General features: G+C 36.8%; 1 protein-coding gene across 1 annotated transcript in view; it reads right to left on the bottom strand.

Moving 5' to 3' along the window:
• The window catches only part of LOC105034433 (acyl-CoA hydrolase 2), a 100397-nt gene extending 77082 nt beyond the window's left edge, over window positions 1–23315 (bottom strand). Inside the window, exons 1-6 of the mRNA XM_010909596.4 lie at window positions 23161–23315; window positions 22984–23076; window positions 22005–22072; window positions 8546–8627; window positions 5615–5661; window positions 5395–5520 (exon numbers count right to left, since the gene is read on the bottom strand). Of these exons, the coding sequence (XP_010907898.1) occupies window positions 5395–5520; window positions 5615–5661; window positions 8546–8627; window positions 22005–22072; window positions 22984–23076; window positions 23161–23176 (432 nt within the window). The 5' untranslated portion in view covers window positions 23177–23315. The remainder of the gene's footprint in view (window positions 1–5394; window positions 5521–5614; window positions 5662–8545; window positions 8628–22004; window positions 22073–22983; window positions 23077–23160) is intronic.
• Between the last annotated feature and the right edge of the window lie 336 nt (window positions 23316–23651).

Raw genomic sequence — 23651 nt, 5'->3', positions numbered from 1 at the left:
AGATTTGTTTCAATTTTTCTCTCTGCACCAAGATAGGTAGGCGAGTCATCCATTTCAGTGCATGACTCAATTGGAATGAAGACATGATGGGCAGGATGGCTTACAAATGCTTGTTTTGGTGTGCCACACCCGTCCCAGGTCCCGTTATCTCACAAGAATGGAACAGGATGGCCAGGATACCCTTTATCCCATTAGGACTTCAATCCTTAAAAGAAATAAAAAAAAAAGAAAGAAAAAAAAAAGAAAGGAAAGGAAAAAAAGGAGAGACAGAGGGTACTTACAGGACTCTTAATTGGAACTGCTATTAAGACGAGGCAGCACAATAGGTTGTCCTGTTCCATGGAGAATTGGGACACTCCTATTCCATGGGATTTTAAACCTTGCTTACAACCACCCAAGTTGAAGTAGTTGATTAAGAATTAAAGAGCAATTCATCAAAAAGTTGAGAGACCAAGTAACCACTAGCCAAGAGAGTATCAAGAAGATTTATGATGCCAACCACACAGAAAGAAGTTTTGAAATTAGATATTTTATTTACTTGAGAACAGGGTTGGCTATACCAGTACCGAGGCCTGCACCAATCAATGATAGCACCGTTCCGTATGCCCCCGTGCTGTTCCGTATACCCCTGTGCGATTCTGTGCTACGTCCAAAACAACACAATAAAGAGAGAGCAGGGGTGAGGGAGAACCAGAGATAGGAAAAGTGAGGGGGGAGAAAAAGAGAGGAAGAGGGCAAGGAGGCCGGCGGTTGCTGTCGGAGGGCTGTGGAGGCCCTTGGATGACTAGAGGAGTGGAGAAGAGGAAGAACCATGAGAGGAAAGGAGAGAGAGGGGGGAGGGATGGAAGGAGAGAGAGCGAGGAGGCCAGTGGTGATCATCGAAGAGCTGGGATAGCCGAATCTCCCTCCCCGACCTCCTGCAAATCAAAACAAGGGCGCTCACCCCTATTTTGATCAATTAGTGAAGTGAGCAATAGGGTTGCCGATTCATTATGAGTCAATAAAAAAATATAACCAATTGATAAAAATAAGAATAAGTGCCCTTATTTCGATCCACAGGAGGTCAGGGATGGAGGTTCGGCCCTCCAACAGCCACTGCCAACCTCCCATCCTCTCCTCCTTTGCTCCCTCTCTCTCTTCCCCCTCTTCAGAGGAGGGGGAGCTCGAGCAACCTCAACGGCCCTCCACTGGCCTCAGCAACCCTCTAGTGGCCTCCGACGGCTTTTCCCTCTCCTTCCATCCCCGTTTCTCTCTTTTCTCTCTTTCCTTCTCCCTCTCCCGTCCTCGTCGGTGTCTCATTTCGCACACCGAAACAATTTCGATCAACTGCCAATATGATTCGGCATACCCCGAACCGAGCGATTCCATCCGATTCGACGAGCCCTGCTAGAGATTGCAACCTTACTAACAAGCAACTGCAACCCTTCAAAAAAAAATTTGAAGCTGTCACGAAGATTTTATGGGCCATTTGAAATCATTCAGAATGTGGGAAATGTAGCTTATAAATTGAAATTCCCAAAAGGTTGCGAAAGACGTGTTTCATGTTTCTTGGCTTGAATGGAAAATAAGGTCCAATATTGCAGTCCAAAATTCCTAGCCTAAATTCAAGGAGACTCACTTATTCCCATCCACAAGCTATCTTAGATTGTCATTCAAGGAAGAACAGGAAGCAAGCTTTATCACCAGTAGGTGCTACTCGATGATGCAAAAGATCTATCTTAAGATATCCAGGTGTCACCCTTGAGGACAAGGGTGTTAGAAAACAAGCTGATTCACATGTATAGATCTATATGGTTACGGTAACCACAGCAGAAGCATATTTTAAAATTTTAATCTGATCTAAACATGCTGATTCTAAATCATAACCAAGTCTAAGATCGTTTAACATACATAAATAAATTTATGAACATAGATCTGAAATCATAAACAGCAAGAAGAAGGTATACCTGATTGCTTTTTCCTCCTTCGTCGGATTGGATCCTACGGATGTCTGGGGTTGCTGTCATAGCCGCACAAGTGCCCGGCCTCTGCTCACAAAGATGTCCTGAACAGAACTTTGAAACTCCCAGGGTGCTTGCTCCTTGCGGCTTTGTTCTTGGGCATGAATCAGGGCCCTTATCCTTGTATTACTTGAAGCAACCCTATATAGGATCTAGGGGATTGATCCTAACCACCAAGAAAAATCAATAAATCTTTTCTTGATTTTCTTTCTCTTTTTAGGCTCTCTCACAGATCTGATCTGGAGTAGAATAGGGGCGTAGAAGGGAAAGGAAAGAAGGTAGTTGGTGTGGATGAAGAAGGGATGACAAGAAATATAACGCACACAAAAACACCATAAACGTCCTTACGCCAAAAGCCCACTCCTCTTTCTTGTTCGCCGAATGGAGAGAGAAGCCCAGGGAACCTGGGCTCTTAAGGTTAGGGTCAATTTGGTTCAAGTTGAATCACAATTAGGTCCAAATTGAGTTCGAATCGAATCAAATTTGAAAGGCTATCAAATCTGATCCAATCATGTTTGAAATCTAAATCTGATTTGGATAATTGAACCCAATTAGCATTAAATTAAATCAAATTCAATTAAATTAAATCTAATATAAATTAATTAGGACTTGATCCATAATTTAATCTGCTTCAATTAAATCACAACATTTGCAATTAAACCCCTATCCTAATAATTAGCAGTTACTGAATCTGTAACACTTACAAATTAGCAGTTTCTAAATTCAAACCATCAATCAAATTGATAATTCAAATTTGATTCAAGGGTTGATCGGGTGAAACTCCTTTTATGTGTGACCCCTCAGATTTTATTCTGTCTAGTATGAGACATATCGTGATCTCCATCATAGTATATCGAAATTTCTTTCAATGGATCAAAACAATTTTAACTCACCCCAACAAGGATCATTGATCCGAAAATAATCCTAGTGAGTTCTCACAATCCATCAGTGACGCCTAACAACATGTAGTGGCAACCCAACAAAATAGAAAAATATAAATCCCTAGATGCAGTTACCGTGTGATTCAGTCCTTCTATCGTAAGTCCTGACTTGACGGAGGTCATGGAGAACTCATCAAACCCCGTCGTCAGTCATATGTCAGATTGGCTCGATTCGAGTTCACTTGTAAATTCCGTGAAAACTCTTTTTCAGTATTCATACTTACTTCGACCGAAGACTTCTTGAACTCAATCTTGCTAATCGCATAGAACTACTCTTTTTCTATCAAGATCGATGATTCTATCTAGATGTATCCTACTCTAACAGTGAACCTGAACCTACTGTAGCCAACATACACAGCAAGGACCCAAATAGCTAGGGACCAAGGAGCATGCAATCAAACTCAATAGTCTCGCTGCGAATAGCTAATGACACCGCAGGTCAAAAGACTACTCACACCACTGTAACATCGAAAAAACCACTGACGAGTGAGTAGACATCCAAATGGTTCTCGTATTGGTCACACTCAGTGTAAATTATTCTCTAACAACTATATGTACTCTCACCCCAGTATCACCATATCGTAGACTCGAGACTCATCTGCCTATAAGGGAGGTGATCCGTGCACCGATCTTAAATGGATTGGTCACTGTTCTCCATGACGATCTTATAATCGAGAGCATTTAGAAACTAACCACTAATAATGTATGTCTCAAATTCTCAACATCTTGAGAATATACAATATCATCTTTGTTAATTTCTAAGATAAATCATAGACACATAAACACGATTGAAAATAAAAATGCCCTTTATTAATAATAAAGTTTTACAAGTACAAGAATAGACCCTGAAAATATATAATGTGTCTGTCAATAATTGGCTTTTAGGGCACACATCTAACAAAGAGTGTTTTCTGGTGGGGAGGAATGTTACATGCCGTTTCATGCCAAAACAAGTTTGCAAGGCCAAGGGTTCAGCAACATGTTAGTTCATGCTTGAGTCATGGATTGAAGGAGTCAAGGTAGTTAGCACATGACAAGATCAAGAAGTCTTGGCAAGAGTTAGTTTCAGCTCATTTTTGTTATCATGTAGTTTCCATTTCTTAGCTTGTTTTTATCCATTTTCTGTGAAAGTCATGTGTATAAATGGGGGCACTTGCATGGAAAAGGGTGTGCGGATAAAAACCAAGAGACGTTGTTAGCTTGTCTAACTTTGAGGTTGTGGTTTCCCTCGAAGTCAACCCATCCCTCAATTTTTTCAACCCATCTCTTTGTTTCATTCTCTTTCTCTCTTTTTATTCATTCAAAAATAGGGAAAGCTAAAAAGAAAGCACCCCACCAAAACAGCCAACTACCAAGTCACAGGCCCATTACATGAGCTATTACTTTAGCTCGTGAAACAACCCAGTACCAGGTCAAAGACACCCAACACATGACTTGTTACTTTAGCTTGAAAAATACAAGCTAAAGTAATAGCTCGTGCAAAGGGTCTATGACCTGGTAGTGGGTTGTTTTGGTGAAGTGGTTTCTTTTTAGCTTTCCATATTTTGAATGAATAGATACTGTGAAGGTTATGTTTTTTTTGTAAGTGTTTCTTTTTAGCTTTCCATATTTTGAATGAATAGATAAGAGAGAAGAATTAAAAAAACTAAGGATGGATTCACTTTGAGGGAAACCACAACCTCCAAGTTAGACAAGCTTATAGTTTGTCTTTTGGTTTTTAACCATATACCTTTTATTGCATGCAATTGTCCCCATTTAGACACATGACTTCAATAGAAAATGGGTAAAAACAAGCTAAGAAATAGCAACTGGATGATAACAAAAATCAGCCAAAATTAACTCCTAAGACTCCCTCACCTTGTCATGTACAAACTACCTTGACTCCTCAATCAAGTATTCAAATGCAGACTAACATGCTCCAGAACCCTTGGCCTCGCAAACTTAGTTTCGCAAGAAAGTATGAACTACAAAGACATCAACCAAAACTAGGAAACCAAAATAGTGAAAATACACCTGAACTGGACAGACTCTTAAGACACCTCCAAAGCACCACTTTGACTCTTACAATAGTATTAACGATTATTTATCTATGTACTATTATTATTTCGCATCAGTTCAGCAAGTGGATTCCACAAAGACCCCTTAACCCATGACAAATTTAATTTATACATAACACTAGACTAATTATGAAGTGCATATATATATATATAATAAATAATAATTATAATATATATATATATATATATATATATATATATATATATATATAAAATTTATGTATATTTCGGATATTATGAATATTATAAATCTCGTCGTAAGTAACTATTCATTCATCTCAACATGGAACCCAACTTTACTCTCAGAGAACACAATAGAAAAAAGGGAGAATAATACAAAAATAACAACAGAATTAAAGGTTCTAGCAAAAGAGTGTAAAGAAAAAAAAGGCTTACTTCTAATGGTTCCAAGTGCAATATATGCTCCACAAGAGAGAAATTTTCAGGTGTTCCATCTGCATTCCAAATTGACTTTGGCTGCAGTAAACTGTTATATCCATCTGGCAGAACCAAGCAGGTCAGCTGTAAAATTGGATTTATCAGCATGCCACAACCCAACCAATTTTGTGTCAACTAGCATGTACTTATCTTGGAGTGGTGAACTAAAAAAAAATACCTTAGATGATGCAATCACATTAACTTGATGAATGGAACCACTGGTACCTATAAAGTCATGAAAACTAGCATTAATAAAGATTGCCAGCCAGAAAGATATTATGCTACCAATGGGAACAATCTCAACTACAGTTATGTAAGTCCAACTATAAAAGGATGTTCTTTAAAATATCAATATTGCTCAGGAAAAAAGGAAAAAGTTTCCAACATATCCTCAGAAGGGCACTTTTACATGAAATCAAGTAGCTTTTGCAAATAAGATGAACAGAGTTATATCAAAGAGTTTTGGTAGCCAAATTTCAAGGAAGTTCCTTGTTGATCAGTTCCAATATAAATAGCCAAATTAAAATCAACTATAATGTCTTTGCTTGTCTAGACATTTCTAGATGCAATTTGCCAACATATTTTGTTATTGGTTTTATAGTTGCAGCATTCATAGCATATAGGGTGGGGAGCTACTAAGGAATGAGCTTGACTTGGCTGTCTCATTGCAGACAACTTATCTTCTGATTGGCATGTCAGGCCATATCTTATATATAAATAGTCAAGACTCAAGCCACATCAACTGGAGACTATGCACTTCAACCTTGGTTTTCATGTGGTCCTCTATAACATGACTTGATGGTCCCGTCTTGTCACCAAAAGGGTGAAAACATGGCAAGAAGCTAGTTGTCATCTATGGTGAGACAACCAAGCCCAGCCAAGAGGAACTCTTTGATATTTTCAGAACACTCAAACTGATATAACCCATATGCATATATCTATGGGTATATGTGTTTATGCATCACAGAAAGATGGTTATAAAATAGATTAGACTGAGTGGATATGTGGTTTCAACCTATTAACAAGAAAAAAATACAGGCATTTGCTGGGAATTTGCCAATACATGTTTAAAATAGATTATTAGATGCAAGCGAAATCTATAGTCGCAAGATGGCATTTTTCTGCAATAAAAGTGCAACACATGATTTGATCAAGAAAACTAAATCTAATAGGTTTTATCAAGACAATAAAGGAAAAGGATTGTCTGATTAGGTAGTTATCTCAAGCAAGGAATGAAAAGTGAAGGAGGATTCACAAATCCAACCCAAAATTTATGTGATTAGGCTCTAGATATATGATCTAAAGAAAAACACTTTAAAATTGAAGGAGAATTGTTTTTAATTGCAATATTTCTATTGCTAATACAATGTTAAAAACATTTGATATTGCAAAGTACAATGAGTCCAACAAGGAAGAGAGTATTATACAAGGGGCAGGATACAATCCTATATAATAAACCAGTAAGATAAATGTATATTGCTCATGTACATAGTAAATATAGTTGTATGGTACATAATAAATACAGTCATATGGTTCTAGAAAAGATGTGTGAACATTTAATACTTACATGAGGTACCATGAGTCCCTATAAAGCAAAATGAAGCTTCTTAACACTCTTACATCATGAAACACTGAACTATGTGCAAAGCATTCACTCAGTGCCTGCTTCAATTGCAAGTTGGGAACCATAATACACCTTCTAATCAGTACTTTCAAAACCAGGATATACGTATTTGAAGCAGCAAGAGTAACCTGGAAATCAAGCAATGAAGCTTAACAAGCTTCACAACACTTAACCCCAACTTCAGAGCAGGAGACAACATATTACTGCCAGTCCTATGAAAAAACCACATGTTCACAGAACTTCAGAGAAGCTGACCACAAAACTCTGATATGTAAGATTAATAGATTTCACATTTTCTCGTATTTTCATAAATCCTACTACCTCAAAACATTCTAGCCACCAAAATGAAATTAAATAACATGTCACCAATTATTAATGAGTTGGAGGAGAGAGTAGTTTTACTAAAAAATTGGGAAAGAATGTGATAGTGAATGACAAGGAGGTACTTTTGAAAACATTAACCTCACATTGCACAGGAAATGCCTTTAAACATCTGGAGATTAGAGATGGGAAGAATAAGGCTTTATGTAGAGAAGTGCACTTAGAGGAGTCATTTTGAGCAAAAGTTGGTTCACGTCCTAGAAGTGATAATGTCTTCTGTAGAGAGCAACAATGAAGAATGAGATCTTTAGGCATTGGATACTTCACTAGAGCCAGAACAAGAGCATGACAGTGGAAACTCCAATCTCCAGAACCATCTAAGAATTTGATTAAGATTGTTTATAACAGGGGACTGTTTATTGTTGTGAGAAAAAATTCATCAATTGTTGCACAAAAGCAGACTGGAAAGGTAGAAGTCTCCTTAGCACAAGAGTGGCATGTGCTGGAAAATTTTGCACATAGACTATTTTGAGGTCCGCCTGTACAAAAATGTAGATCATCCCTAATCCATTCTGCATCACATTACCTACTTGATACCCCATATCAGTTGGACAATTATATCGCATATGCGCAAGATTATTGCTTATTGAAAATATAACATGTAGTTTTGTCTGACAACAAATGCACTTTACCTCATTCCTTGTCAACTCTACATATATTATAGGCAATTAAACATTTAAAGGATTTTCACATTTTTATTCCACCTTTTAGCTTCATTACTTATTAAACTAACATCCTTTTTGTAACATTAGATTCTCAGTCACCAATGTTTAATATCTGAAGTCAGACTTATCATCTCTTAACACCCTGTCTTACAATTGTTTGCATCTCTTTTCCTTTCATTTTCCTTAAACACATAGATTACCTTTACACTGCAATTGTCCTTGTTAGTCACCTTTTCTAAGAGACTGAAGTATATTTATAAGGCTCCTTGTTCCCAAGTCTCTAATATTTCTCCTCATTTACAAAGAATTATTCATTAAAAGGAACCCACTGGTGGGGGAAAAAAGCAACTCCTTAAAATGGAAGGATCTGCAATACTTAATGACAGAAAAGAAGCCTTTAATATGGGAAAAAAAATACATTGGCAGGTCAAATTTATACCATAGCCAAAATAATCATACTGTTTCAGTAGGAACTCTGGCCGATGCCCTTCCTCTGCGTTAACAGATCCAGAAACCTCAGCCTGTTCAGCATGAACATCGAATTAAACAAAGAACAAATTATAAATGACAACACAATACTGGTAGTTGCATAGATAGAAGCAAATGATGGAAAATTTATATATCAGATGTAGCCAAACCCTAAATTATAAGAAATAATTGTTAAATGAAGGTGAACCAAGCAAAATGAACTCTTAATTATCGAAAAGAGCAAAAAAAAAAAACTTTATATCAGCTATTTATTTACTGATAATGCTGCATAGATACATCTGCCACTTTCTGTACAAACAGAAGAAATGTGAATACCCAATATAAGAAACTCCATTTCATGCCCTACGCTATATATCTGGCTAACTCAAAGAAGGAAATAAGATGCCAAAACTAGGTACATCATTTGTAAGAACTTGAAAATAACTTCAAGACTAACTTGAAAGAAACATGTATATCACTGTATCACATAAATTGGAATGAGATAGCAGGTAATTATCTATTGGATTTTGGGAAGAAAATTAGATTTTTATGAACAGAATCAATCTCCTTGTTTTAAGATACAAGCAAGCCTAAGTAAATTGGTTAATGTAACAACAAGATAGTCGTATATCGCTAAACAATGTCACCGCATGTCAAATCAATTACATGTTTCATACAGGTTGTTTTCAAAATTTATGATAAGTTAATAACCCTTAGAAACTAGATTCTTACAGCCTCAAACAGGTACTTCAATTGAATAATTGTTAAGATCTGGCCTACAAGTCCACAACCTTAAAATATGACAAAAGAAAAAGGGCAACACATGTGCAACAAAATACCAGATCAATATGCAGATTAAACGTTGACAAATTTTCACCGGACATGGTCTCATGGAGTCAAAACTCATAAGGTGCATTTGACATTTTCTAGGCTTCCAAGAGAATTATGAACATGACTTCTGGGAAACAAAGGGTGAAGTCTCGGACCTGAGCTATGACTTTACAATTTCTCCCTTCTAGGATCCATGAACTCACGGCCTATTAAGGTTGGTTTCATGACAAAGCCATGACATAATACACATTAACCCATTAATGAGGTTCATTTATTCTTCTTTCTGTGCATATTTGAGTGTTGTGTACCTAAGATCCATCAGAACATAATAGATAACACAATCAGCCCAGGCAATTGACAGATTATTGAGGCTCCACTTCCACGAATTAGTCATACTTGTATCTAAGGTCGAGAGACCTAAACAGAACAGCTACAAAAAAATAGATGATGACTATGAGAAGTTGGCAAATGATGCAGAGCAAAGCTTGCAAATTAAATTTCTGGTTTTAGTCTACAATTTTCATTGAGCTGCTGGTAGTTGATTGTCATTTAATGAATCTGGTTTGACTGTCTTTTGGTATGCTTTGTGTGCTTAGGAAGTTGTAAACTAGTATGTTATTTTGCATTTATTATGAAGCTTGACCAGTAAGCCATGCAATCACTCGATGTACATCTTTTAGAATGAATGATCTTTTTGAGTTCCTGTAAATTATTCTCAGCAAGTGTTCCTGCTTCTGGAGTGAGTTATTCCTCTTACAAAACGAGCAGTTGGCTTGGTCATATGAGTGATTGCATGATTAGTAATGTTGAGTGGTGACCATTGCCACCAGTGAGTAAATTCCAGGATTATCTTCTGTCCCCCCGGTTCAGATTTTAGTCCAGACCATCCAAGCAGACTTTTATCCTGCATTGAACTGGCATAACCAGGTTTCACTACAACTAGAATTTGCTGCAGAAGCAGAATTTATAGTCTGTTTCTGACCAGATCTGTACCTGATCTCAGAATTTCTTGTAGAGTGTTATATATCACTGGAAAGCTGTGCAAGTTTAGTTTCCAACAAAAAAGATGGTTCATTAATTGGAGTTTTCTGCAGGGAGATATATGAGAAATATCAAAGGAGTGTCACTCTTCTAGCAAATTCCAGATCATCTGTTTCTTTGTTATCGGTCCCCAGATGCCTCCATGACACCGAAGGAACATGGAGGAAGCTAATTGAGGGATGAAACCACTAGGTTGTGTCAGTCCTATCAGGCCCTTCATCAGATGATAAAAGAATTGCTACAAAAATATCCAACTTACTCCACTCCGAAGCCAAAGAAGCAATTCTTGAGGCTCTAGAACTGAAATTGGGTTGAAGAAGTTGACTCTTCAAGTTCCTCTTGACATTTCAGGAGTCACAGGATAGGTGGTCTATGGAGTGGTTGGCCCGAGCACTTGAAGGGGCAAACAGAAGCATTCAAGTTAATGTTTCTGATTTTGTAGGAAAACCCAATCCAGACGAGTATTGCAACCAGGTAGCTGCCTTGGAAGCAATCTTTCAGTGAAAGGATCTTTCAGATGAAAGAAGGTTACAATGTGTTCAACAAAGTTGAAGGGATGTGCTCTGGTTTGGCTGGAGCAGTATCAGCAAAACAGAGATACGAGATGAATTGCAAGGGTCACCACACAGTTTGAGGTGCAATTGAAACTTGATGACAAGTTTCTTCCTCTTGACAGATCTCAAGCACTTTATCAGAAGCTTCACCAATTCTACCAGTGAAATGATTAAACTGTAGTACACAAAGCAATCTTACAATCTTTTGAGCTGTGTAAATTTAAATTATAATGATGACCAGCTTATGGCTCAGTATACTGTGGTTTGAAGTACAGCCTTTGACGGGAGATTAGGATGCAGTCTATTCCTTCCCTTGAAGAAGCTTATTAGATGGTACTAAAGGTAGAGGAGAAACTTAAATGCAACTCTTTCAAGAAGGGCGAAAGTAGTTTGGAAAGAATGCAAGACAAGGCAGCATGACAAGCAAAGAAAAATTCAGCAACCACCGCCAAACATCCAATCACGTGCACATGATGGGGGAAGAAATAAGGAGCATAGAAAATCAGATTCCTCATCAAAAGATAAATGTTTCAGCCAAGGTTCACCATCTCGGTACCGGACTCCATACTGATAAAATCCTATTGTAATGTCAGTATGCGGTTCGGTATGGTACGGTAGTATTGGTACACTCCGAAACAGCATACTGATATAGCATGGCATGCTCCATACCAGATGGTATGGGGCAGTACAATATTATTAAAAAGGATGAAGTTAATTTTGTCAAGGAAGGGCAAGAGGAAAAAGAGAAAAGGCCAATTTATGACCAAGATCCTAAAGACGACTTGGTGTAGAAAGCCTTGTTATTCAGCATGTAATGGCTGTCCAAGAAGATGACAAGCGTCTTCGGCACATCTTTCAGACCTATTGCTTGGCTTATTGAAAGAATTGTGTTGATGATAGATTTTGGTTGCTGTGAGAACATGGTTCCCAACACCATGACTAAAAAGCTAAAGCTTGCATGTGAAAGCCATTCCCAATCCATACTAAGTATCATGATTCAAGAAGGGTGGAAAAATTATGGTGTCGCAACATGACGAATTGAATTCCACATTGGCAGGTACAAGGATCAGTTTTGTTTTGATGTTTTGTCTATGGATGCTTGTCAAATTCTTCTGGAAAGGCCATGGCAGTTTGATTGAAAAGTGCAGCATGATGGGCAAAGAATACTTACACTAGTCAGAAATGGAATGAAATATGTCTTGAGTCCTTTAAGAGATCTTCCCACTTATGCTCATCCTAAAAGCCAATTCAGATTGCTGTCTAGTAAAGCTTTTGACTTTTGAGCATCCTTGCAAGGAGGAATAGATGGCATATGCTTTAGTTGCTGTTAGAGAAAGTCAAGAAGGTGCAAACACAAAAGAAGTTTCAGACCTGATGGACAGATTTAAAGGCTGGCTCCCCAATAACTATCAGCTGGTTTTCCTCCTTAGAAGGCATACAACATTACATTGACTTCATTCCAGGTGCTACTCTTCTTAGCTCGCCTCATTATTAAATGTTTCCTAGAAACATGCCGATTGCAAAGACAATCAGAGGATTTGGTCTAGAAAAGTCTAATTAAAATCTCATAGTCCTTGTGCAGTTCCTGCTCTCAACTTCGGAGAAAAATGGAACAAGGAGGATGGGCATTGATAGCAGGGCTATGAACAAAATAACAGTGAAATACAGGTTTCCTATTCCCAGCCTAGATGATATGCTTGATGAGCTTGCTAGTGCAAATGTCTACCTAAAATTGACCTACACAATGGCTATCATCAAATTCGAATTGGGTCAGTTGATGCAGCAATACTAAAAAAGATCTTTATGTCGCTTGTTATGCCATCTGGTCTTTCCAGTGCTCCAAGTACTTTCATAAGACTTATGAATCAGATTTTGAGGGAGTTTATAGGGAATTTTGTTGTTGTATCCTTTGATGGCATTTTGATCTACTTCCAAGAAAAAAAGAAGCACTTAGAGCGCTGGGCAAATGCATTCAACATGCTTCATGATAACTAGTGGTGCATAATCTTTCTAAGTGCTCTTTCTGTGACTGATAATATCGAGTTTTTGGGCTATACTGTGACTGTAGAAGGAATAACAATGGATGAGATGAAAGTTCAAGCTATCCTTGATTGGACTACACCTAGAACTAGAAGCTTAACCGACATTTGAAGCTTCCATGGCCTAGCTTCATTCTATCAGTGATTTATCAGAAATTTAAGCACGATAACTGAATGTTTTCAAGAAGGTGTTTGAATGGACTGACAAATCTGAGTGCGGTTTTCAGTTTATTGAAGAAGAAGCTTGTTGAGGCATGGGTGTTAGCTTGCGTTGATTACATGATGGGTTTTTGGATTGAATATAAGCTTCCAATGTGGGTATAGGTGCTGTCCTCATGCAGAAAGATGGGCCAATTGCCAAGAGAAGCTTAGTGATACTAAGTTGATATACCATACATGTGACAAGGAACCATATGTAGTGGTCCAAGCTTCACAGCATTGAGAATTGGAATAGAAGTTATTTTCTATCATGACAAGCCTCGATATTTTTGAGGTCACAGAAGAAACTGAATTCTCGTCATGCTGATTGGGTATCCGACTTGGAAAAATTCATTTTTATTTTAAATCACAAGCTGGTTCTTCTAACAACGTGGTGATGCTTTGAGTAGAAAATACTGCTTGCTAACTACCTTTTCACTTTGAGTATAAAATATTGCCTGCTGACTACTCTTTCTTATGAGATGGTTGGCCTTGACACTTTACCAGAACACTACGCAACAGATCCTTTCTTTTCTAAATATTGCAGGATTAGCATGATCAAAGAACCAGGGATTTCATGATAATGAATGGCTTTCCTTTTAAATGAAATAATTTACATATACCTGAAGGCACACAAAAGCTTATGGTTGTTAAAGAGCTGCATGGAAGTGGTCTTGGTGGACATTTTGGCAAGACAAAACTGAAGCACTTATAAAGAAATGCTACTTTTAGCCAACTGTGATATGTGAAGTTGCTCCCCTAGTGCAAAGGTGTTTTATGTGTCAAAGGGCCAAAGGAGGTCTGCAAGATACAGCTTTATACCAGCCATTTTCTAATCTAAATGATCCTTGGTAAGATATTTCTGGGGACATTGTTCCTGGTTTGCCAACCACACATAATGGGTATGACTTCATTTTTGTTGTTGCTGATAGATTTTCCAAAATAGTTCATTTTATGCTCTGCAAGAACTCTATAGGTGCTTCTTGTGTTGCTACTCTATTGTTTCAGGAAGTAGTGTGCTTACATGGGGTTTCAAGGTCCTTACATCAGACTGAGATTTAAGTTTATAGATCATTTTAAAGGACATTTTACAAGCTTATGGGCACTAAGTTGAAGTTTTCTGGGGCTTATCATCCCCAAATAGATGGCCACACAGAAGTTATGAATAGATCTCTTGGAAATCAATTAAGAAGCTGGGTGGGGGGAATACAAAGAAATGGAAGTTTATTATTCCTCAAGCTAAATTTGCTTACAATAGTTCTTTGATTTCTTTCAGTCAGTCTAATAAGTCTCCATTTGAAGTTGTTTATTGGAGAAGTCCTCATCAGGTTTGGGACTTTTCACCCATGCCCAAATCCCAGCGGAGCGAACACGAAAGCTGAAGAATTTGGTGCCCACATCAGAAGAAGGTTCAAGAGCACTTGTAGCAAGTTTCTCAAATTTACAAATCAGATTATGATGCTCATAGGAGGAATAAGAAGCTTGAGGAAAGTGATATGGCATTGGTTTATCTCCAACAAAAACAAAAAAAAAAAAAAAAAGATTTCCTTCTGGAACTTGTAAGTTGTAACCTGTTGAAGCAACACCATAGTGGATATTGAAAAAGTTGGGACCCAATGCTTGTCAAATAGAGCTGCTAGAAAGATTACAAATCAGTCCATCTTATATATCCTTATTATGAAGGATCAGATGGAGTATGCTGAAGTTGGGAGACTTTTCCGCCATATCCACTAAGGGGTGCTTGGTTGGGGGAATGGAGGTCTGCAATTGGAATCAAAATGGGTGACTCCCATTCCAGCCGCTTGGTTGGGGGGTCCCATTCCGATTCAAATTCCGATTTCGGGACGGAATGAGAATGGTCCAATCTACCTAAAACTCAATCTCCACTCTCTCCTATGAATTCAAATTTCCATTTTGATTCTGATTCCGATCATGAACCAAATGCTTCAAGAGATTTGGTCATTCCGATTCCTATTCTAATCCATTCCGATTCCGATGCCGGTCACGAACCAAGCACCTTAGAAGTAATTGATATCTTGGACATGCACTGTATCATCACATGCTGAGAGGAAAGCCAAGTCAAAAGATGCATGTATTTCAATTGAAGACTTGAAGATAATGGATGAGCTATTTTGGGATGATCTAAATTCCAGTTTGAAGTCAAGTTCTTCTTAAGCTGTTAGAATTATGCAAGAGCACTGATTGCAAATTAAATTTCTGATCCTAGTGCTTGTTTGGCATTGATTTTATTTTTTATTTTTTTATTTTTTATTTTGAAAATAAAATTACAAAATCGAGGCAAAAAAATATGTTTGATACGGTTGATTTTCTTTTTTTCAAAAATTATTTTTATTATTCCTAGAAAGTGATAGTAAGAAATTCTTACTTTCACTATTTTCACAAAATGAAAATCATGCCTTTTACCACAACTGCCTCCACTGTCGCCATCATCGTTGCCACAGATGTCACCATCATCTTCACCACCATCATTGCTGCCATTTCACCGCCATTATTTCCACCACCACTAGGGCTAGAAGTGGGCCAGATATAATCCAATTGCATCCATTTCCGAACCCAGTTCAGTTCAGATTCGGATAGCAACTCTAGTATCCGATCAGATCCGAATCTGAATTTGGATATTAGCTTATGAATCTTAATGGCTTTGGATCCAAATTTGGATATCAAACGTCTATAGAATTCAGATCCAAATATCTAGAAAAAAGAATTCTCTAAAATAAACCACAAGTCCTAGGATTTGAATCAGTGACCTGTGGCTTATATGTATGTTAAGTGCTCAACCACCAAGGTACAATATGATTTCTACTTTATATTGGTGGCTTATTAAACTTATCATATGAATTCAAGTAATTAAATAACAATCTGATGTATATTGCAATATTTTATACTTTGATCATTATTTTTATAAAATAATTCCTTCTCTTAGAAAAAAATAAAAATTGAGTACACTTCGTTTTCATTCTATGCGATAGAAAAGCCCAAAAGACTCTGATTTATCTTTAAACAGCCATTATCATGGGAGTTGCATATGCGAATTCAATTTGATCAACAAATTCGTTAATATTTCAATATTGATTCAAATTATTTACTTGGTATGAAGTAGTTGGAAGTACTCGATCAATACGAAAATATTTATCATTCAATTAAATTAATTCAATTCTAAATATATACACACATATATTTATAGTAATAGAACAATAATAAATAATGATAATAAAACTTAAAAGAATTTAAAAAATAATAGAATAATATTAAACAAGTATTTAGTTATTATATAATGTGTTATATAATTATATGATAATTGTAATAAAATATTTTAAATAACATATGAAATTAATTCTGAAAATTAGGTTAGAATAAATTTCGATTCTATATAAAATATCAATTTAGTCAAAACTTTATTGTTAAAAACATTTAAAATATTAATAACTTCTATGTGTTCCTACATTTATATGTGATTTTTCTTACAAGATCTCAAAAAATATATAATTCATGATTATTTTATTTATGCTGTAATTAAAGAGTATGGATGGTATTTGACATAAAAAATTTATTAATAGTTTCATACATTAGTAAATAATTTTGATTTTCAATATTTTAATGCGAACTCAATCGAACCAGTGACCTAAATGACCAAGTCAATCTTGATCCAGGTTTAATAACTATGCCTTAAATCCTTAGTTATTTATCACATGCAATCTGCATAGTAAATTCTATACCTGTCCTTATGATTATATAATTAATGCTAATTTGTATCATTGAATTCCACTAAAATTTGACTTATATTCAAAATTTCCAATAATATTCAACTTATATTCATATTTGGATAGAAAAATATGGATATAACTAATATCCATTGTTGGCTTCACTGTGTATCATATTTTCTAGAATACTACAATGAAACATGGACAAACCCCTATTTCAAACCCACAGCTGCCGCAAGATAATTTTGGACCGTCCAACAGTCACAATGGCCATCAGGCGGCCCTCTGACGGCCTCCCCACCACCTTCCGCTCCCTCCACTTCTCTCCCTTCCCCTCTTTCTCTCTTCTCGCATTTTCTCTCCCAGAGGACCACAGAGCTTGGGAGGCCTCAGCGGCCTCCGTGCCCTCCAGTGGCTATTGCCGCATCTCTATCGGCCTTCTTTTCCTTCCCTCCCTCTTAATGTAGCCGCAAGTCCTATTGCAGTGCTACTTAATGTAGCCACAAATGTTGTTGCAGTGCTGCAGCTACTTTATTGTAGCAATGCAGTGGGAAAAGGGCTTTAAAAGACAAAATACATTCAAAATCTGAATTTGATAAGATCTTTTAAGTTGAACTTAAGAGTCCAACACGGAAAATAAAGCAAATGTCAGCACTAATATAATCTAGATTTTGATTAACAACAATCATAAAAACTAAAAATGAAAGGTCAACAACCGAATTCAATATACCAATATTAAGTACATAATAGTCTCAAAAGAAACATCTAATACTTGAATCTTTCCAAGTTTAATTATTAAAAAAAAAGTGAATAGGTTTTGATGGAAGGTTAAGAAGGTAATAGATTACAGTAGTTATGTGAAATATCGATTATCTTGGATGAGAAGGCAAAAATTAGTGAGATTCAAGATTGCAACTGGTTCGCTAGATGTGGGGTATCCACGACCTTCAAGGTTAGCAACACCGCGATAGACAAACTCCAGCACAGAAAGGATGAAAGGCAAAGAGGATCCGAAAGAAGTGGAGAGAAAAGAAAGATCAATCCAAGTGCAAGGAAGAAGCGACCACGAATTAGAAGATAGAGAAGCCATACGTAGAAAGAGAAGGATTTAGGATTTCTATGAAATCTTTTTTTCTTCTCCCCTTTTTCCAAGACCCAAGAGCCAATATTTATAACCTTCTTTCTTCCTTTTTTTTCCTTTTTGATTGGTCCAAAAATGCCATTTTTCTTTTCACTTTTCGCTTTCCTCTTTTTTTTCTCTCTCTTTTTTCTTTTCTTTTCTTCTTCTCCAATAAGATAAATCTGTTGGAGAATTATGTGGTCCCCACAAATTTAGATTGGCATCTGCATTTGGTTCAAAATAAACAAAAAGATTTGGTTCAATTTGGATCAACCTATCCAATCTTCCTTAAAATAATTAAGCTAGATTGAATCAAACACCACAAACAAAATAAAGAAAAATAATAACTTGACGAATAAAATAAACATGGCTTGATGCGATGCATGCTGCATCACCTCTCCCTCCCTCTCCCCTCTCCCCCTCTTCCTCTCTCTCTTTCTCTCTCCTTTCTTCTCCGATTGATCCCTTGTTTCTGTATTGGTTCAGAGCCGATCCGGTCCGATACAAGGGCATACTAACTCCTACCACCTGCCAGCCAACACGGGATCCGGTTTCGAGTCGGCGATCCTTGACCATCATCATATTTATATTTTTAATAATAATTGACTATATGAAACATGTTTATACTTTTTTAAAATCTAGAAACAAAGTAAAAATAAAATTTCTACTTTTCTACTTCTAAAAATAGAAAAATGTAAATAATGCGAAATGGCACCTTAGTTCAGAATTTTCATTTAATTGCTGGTAGTCGAATGTCATGTAATGATTCTGGTTTTGACTATCTTTTGGTATGCTTTGTGTGCTTAAGAAGTTGTGACCTAGGAAGTTGTTTTGATTTATTATGAAGTTTGACTAGTAGACCATGTGATCGCTATAAATCCATTTTTATGAATGAATGAAAGGATCCTTTCGAGTCCTACGTATAATTCGTAGTAAGTGTTCTTGCCCCTAAAGTGAGTGATTGCTCTTACAAATCAAGTGGAGTGCTTGGTCATGGGAGTGATTCCATGATTAGATTTAGAAATGTTGAGGGGTGTCTATTGACCCCAATGACTGCTTTCAGGCTGCATCAGCAACCTTTCTTCATCACCTAAATAAAGACTCCTAATCAACACTTAGACTGGACATGACATGCTGACAGGTTGACCTAAGAGCATGTCTGGTTGACATGACATGGTCAAAATAGATTTATTCTTATTATGTGATAGTCTTTTTATGTCACCTTACCTAGGGGATCCATGTGGACTAGTACAAGATCGCTTTGATATCAAAACCACATAGATCAAGATAGGGGTTGACATTTTCTACTAGATTTTTATAAGGTGTTCATAGCTTATACTGAGGATATGTGATATGATGTGGGATCCACCACCTGACATAGGACTAGCTCATTGGTAATTAGGATTGATCAGACAATAATTTTGGCCTTGAAAACTTTACTTGTCAACAAATAAATATGATTATACTTTTAGTTTGAAAACATCTTTTCTAGAAAAAGAGTTTATCCATTGTCTAATTGAAGTCTAGGGTGCAAGATATACAATTATACATTGTGATTATGGTCCGCTAGTGTTGTTATTACATTACAGGAGCTAAGTGAGTCGTTGAAATATGGGAAATAATAGCAAAATGCAAATGCAAATGCAAATGCAAATGCAAATGGATAAGGAGGAAACCAAGTGACATAATACTTTAGATATAAGAATATTCATTGTAATATTGTTTTCCCAAGTCACTTACAACTTAGGTTTAAGGATTAATAACAAGTAACAGGTCCGCTAGCTAAAAGTTATGACTCAGAACGGAATCTCATATATAACCTGCTTACATGATCTCTTATGCTCTTATCATGCTTTGGCTTAAGTCTAGGCCAATCTCAAGATTTTGAATTACATACATAGGCCTAAAATAGTCTACTAGCATCTGCAAGGTTACAGAAGAGTCGATCATATCATGCTATTCACAAAGGTTTGCCATATTGGAGCATATCAGACTGTATCGATACCGAGTCTCAATATGCCAAATTGATGCCTTATTGAGCATACCGACATTGTACCTAGATACAGGTCCGGTACCAAGACTGCGGACCCTGGTATCAATACTATCCATTTTGGATGAACTATACCATAATTTGGAGGCTTTCAAATATATGATTATGTTACCTTCAAGACTGTTAGACATGGTAGATCACATCTAGTAGTTTAAAACTTTGTTCTAATATTATTATATTCAAAATTGACTAACTAGATTTGGACTCAAATGTTTTAGGATCAGTTTACAACACCATATGTCTATGTCTTTAGGTATCCAACATCCATGATTATCCCTCTAGATTGATTGGCAAATGTAAAATTACCATCTAGCATTAGAGTTTCTGAAAAGGAAGAGAAAGAGAAAGCTTCAAAGAAGGTTTCTTAAGAAGACTTCTGCAAAAATAAAAATAAATGGGGTTCTTCCTGGGATTTCTTTTATCACTTTGGCAAAAATCTCTTGTTGCTTTCCTTGTAACATCTAACAAGGAAAAGGATCTTCCAAACAAGTGGGCAGATTACTCAAAAAGATTGAAGATTGTGACAGGTTTTGGTTAGGTTCAGGTGAATTCCTTGACATCTTCAAATTGCCAACATAACTTGGTTTTTGTTGAGAACATAAAATCTTCTCCATTCAATCACTGTTAATTTTCTGTTCATGCTGCCGTTATTTTGTCTTTTACATTAATTGCAATGCATCTTAGGGATTATTTTGATATAAGGAGCAAGTATAGCAGCAAATACCAATCAGTACATGTTTTACTAACCAAGAATCAACACTGGGCTACCCCCAACACCAATTCCTAGCCGAATTAGACTACTGCCCTGTGTCGAACTAGCACCGACATGTACAGCTCAGTACACCTTTTTCTTGTAATCATTTGTTTGGCTCATATGAACTGATAAGTGTTGGCCCATGGCCATGTACAGGTGTCACCTCTTAATTCTCGCATATTACCTCACCTCACAGGGACAACTTCTTCTGTTCCCAAATTTCACATGATGCTATCCATGTTTTACACTAATATAATACCAAAATAGGAGATATTTAGGACTTAATTAAAGCCCCCAGCCCCATCTTTCTCTATTCAACAAACTGCCCACATTGACTCCTTAAAAAACAGATAGGGCCATTTCAACTTTTTTTTCTCTCTCTTCAAAAAGGCAAACACGATAAATACAATTGGGTTAGACAGCTAGTTCTGATAGGTCGTCCAAAGTTTCAAACAAACCCACTAGCCAGATCTATACTGATAATGTCAATGCCAACCTATGGCTGGGTCGGTAGGGTTTGGTTAAGCAAGTGCTAGAAAGTCTGTTGGTTGACCTAAAATCAGACCAGCATGCTGCTGCAACTACAACTAAAATAAAGGAAGTGGTAAGTAAGCAGGAGAAAATTGCTTGATGTGCCATACACGCAACAATTGAAATAATACAAACAACGCTTAAACCATATGATTTTGGCATATTCTTAACTATAAATAATACAACAAAGGGCATCCCAATACACAAGGCTCTGCCACTGCAGATGTAAGGAGAGTCAAATTACAAGCCTTAACCCCACATGTGGAGATAACATGTAACACCCAGGTTACAATAGAGTGACCCTACAATTGCGCCAAGGGCCACCCTCTAACTATAGATAATATAAGAATAAAATTGATTGGTAGAGAAAGCACTAATGTAGCATCTTGTCCATGATTCTTTCTCCTATGCACATTGCAGTTGACTTGTTTACTAATTGGTGTTCGCATGCATCATATGAATGCACAAATAAGCTGTTATAAAGTGTCACTGGAGGTGATAGACTGCAGAAAATGTTCAAATTATGGACTCCAGGTTATGATAGTTTTCCCATTAAACTTGAGGTAGAAGAAGAGAGCGAACATTCATACCTGGCCTTCCCAGATAAAGTAGAGACCCTCTCCAGTTTCTCCCTCATGAACAACATACTCACCACAATCTACAAATGAAAAGAAAATTCAGGCATTCCTGAATGATTTCAAAACTTTCATCCATAGATATTTGAGCAACTCCGCGATAACTTATGGTGGTCAAAGAACTATGCTGAACACAAGCTACAATCTATCAATTGAACACACAACCTATCAGAAGCAACATTTGCAGAAAACAGAGGAGACAAGCTGCCAACTTTTGAATCATCAAATATTTTTCAGCCAAAATCATCAAACAAAATGGACCTTCTTATAGCTGTGCTAGACACCATCATCAGATGTTCATGTTAATCTATGGTTTTTATGAATTGGCTATAGTTTTTCCATATTTACATAACAGAAAAAGAAAACCTATAATTTTTAATGAATCATAAAGAGCTTCACTTCTCATGGAGACGAAGATGACAGATAAACCAACAAGTTCTACTAATTCTCAAGAAATATTCTTTTTCTCAAAAAACTGCACACAAAGACTCATCTTTTGAACCAGAACAATAAAAAAGGTTAAAAAAAATCCACATGCAACTCGAGCAGTTCCCAACCCATCACATTATCATTATTTCCAATCTGTGTCGACTCCAGTTTACGAATTCTTTCCAGAAGAATTTACTCCTTTAACCATGGCATTGAAGAATCGATCAGAATATCCACAGATTCAAAAAAAAAAAAAAAAAATTCAATTTTAAAAATCTCGATAACATGCAGATAAAGATATTCGTGAAACAAGAATTTCTCTAACTCTAAGAAACCAAGAATCTCCGATGCTTGGTATCCCCGGAAGCACCTATATACATTTTCTTCTTCTTTCTCTCTCTTGCATCATATACGTTTATTTTTTGATTTAATTGAGTGCGGGAAGTGATTCACTTCCTCCGCAGTCCTTCAAATAAAAAAACTCTAAAGAAACCAAGAATCTCACCGTAATGCTTCACTTGAACGACCTCCGCGATCTTCCGAAGAGAAGAACCGGGGAGCTGCTGTATCAATGGGACTTGCCCGAGAAACTCGATCACTAGATACATAGGAAAAGATCAAAATCTTCTCAAAAATCAATAGATTAAAAAAAGAGAGAAAAGTAATCGGGTTTTAGAGTTACCTGCTTCGCGATCCATCCGACGAAGTTGGAGAAGGACGGTAGCGGGAAGGGAGGCAGAATCCGACTCTTAAATCGCCCTACCGAGCGAATTCCATTGGGGTTGCGCCGCCGCAATTACTTTGCTCCGCCGGAACGTCAGAAGAATAATATATATCACATCTGTGGAGCGTATTTTTGTCACGAGGGATTCATCGTCCGTTGGATTATGCCGGCTTTGGCTGAGCACAAGAAGATCATAGGATCACACGGGCATTAGAAGTCTCGCGGAGAATTAGAAGCGCCACGTGAGTCTCGTGGTTAAGAGGTTAGCTTAAAAAAACAAGAAAAAAATAATAATTACCCAGATCTCCGGTGCAAACCAATAGCTAATTAGATGGTTGCCACATCACACATTTATATCCACGCCACAATAAATTTTTCACCATTTGATACATAATTTAGGAGTTATATGATTTTTTTATAAATAATTTATAAATAATACATCACGTCCA

This window comes from Elaeis guineensis, chromosome 11 (assembly GCF_000442705.2).
Source record: "Elaeis guineensis isolate ETL-2024a chromosome 11, EG11, whole genome shotgun sequence".
NCBI lineage: Eukaryota > Viridiplantae > Streptophyta > Magnoliopsida > Arecales > Arecaceae > Elaeis > Elaeis guineensis.
The sequence above is the reverse complement of the archived record's forward strand: the minus strand, read 5'-3'. Positions and strand labels throughout refer to the sequence as shown.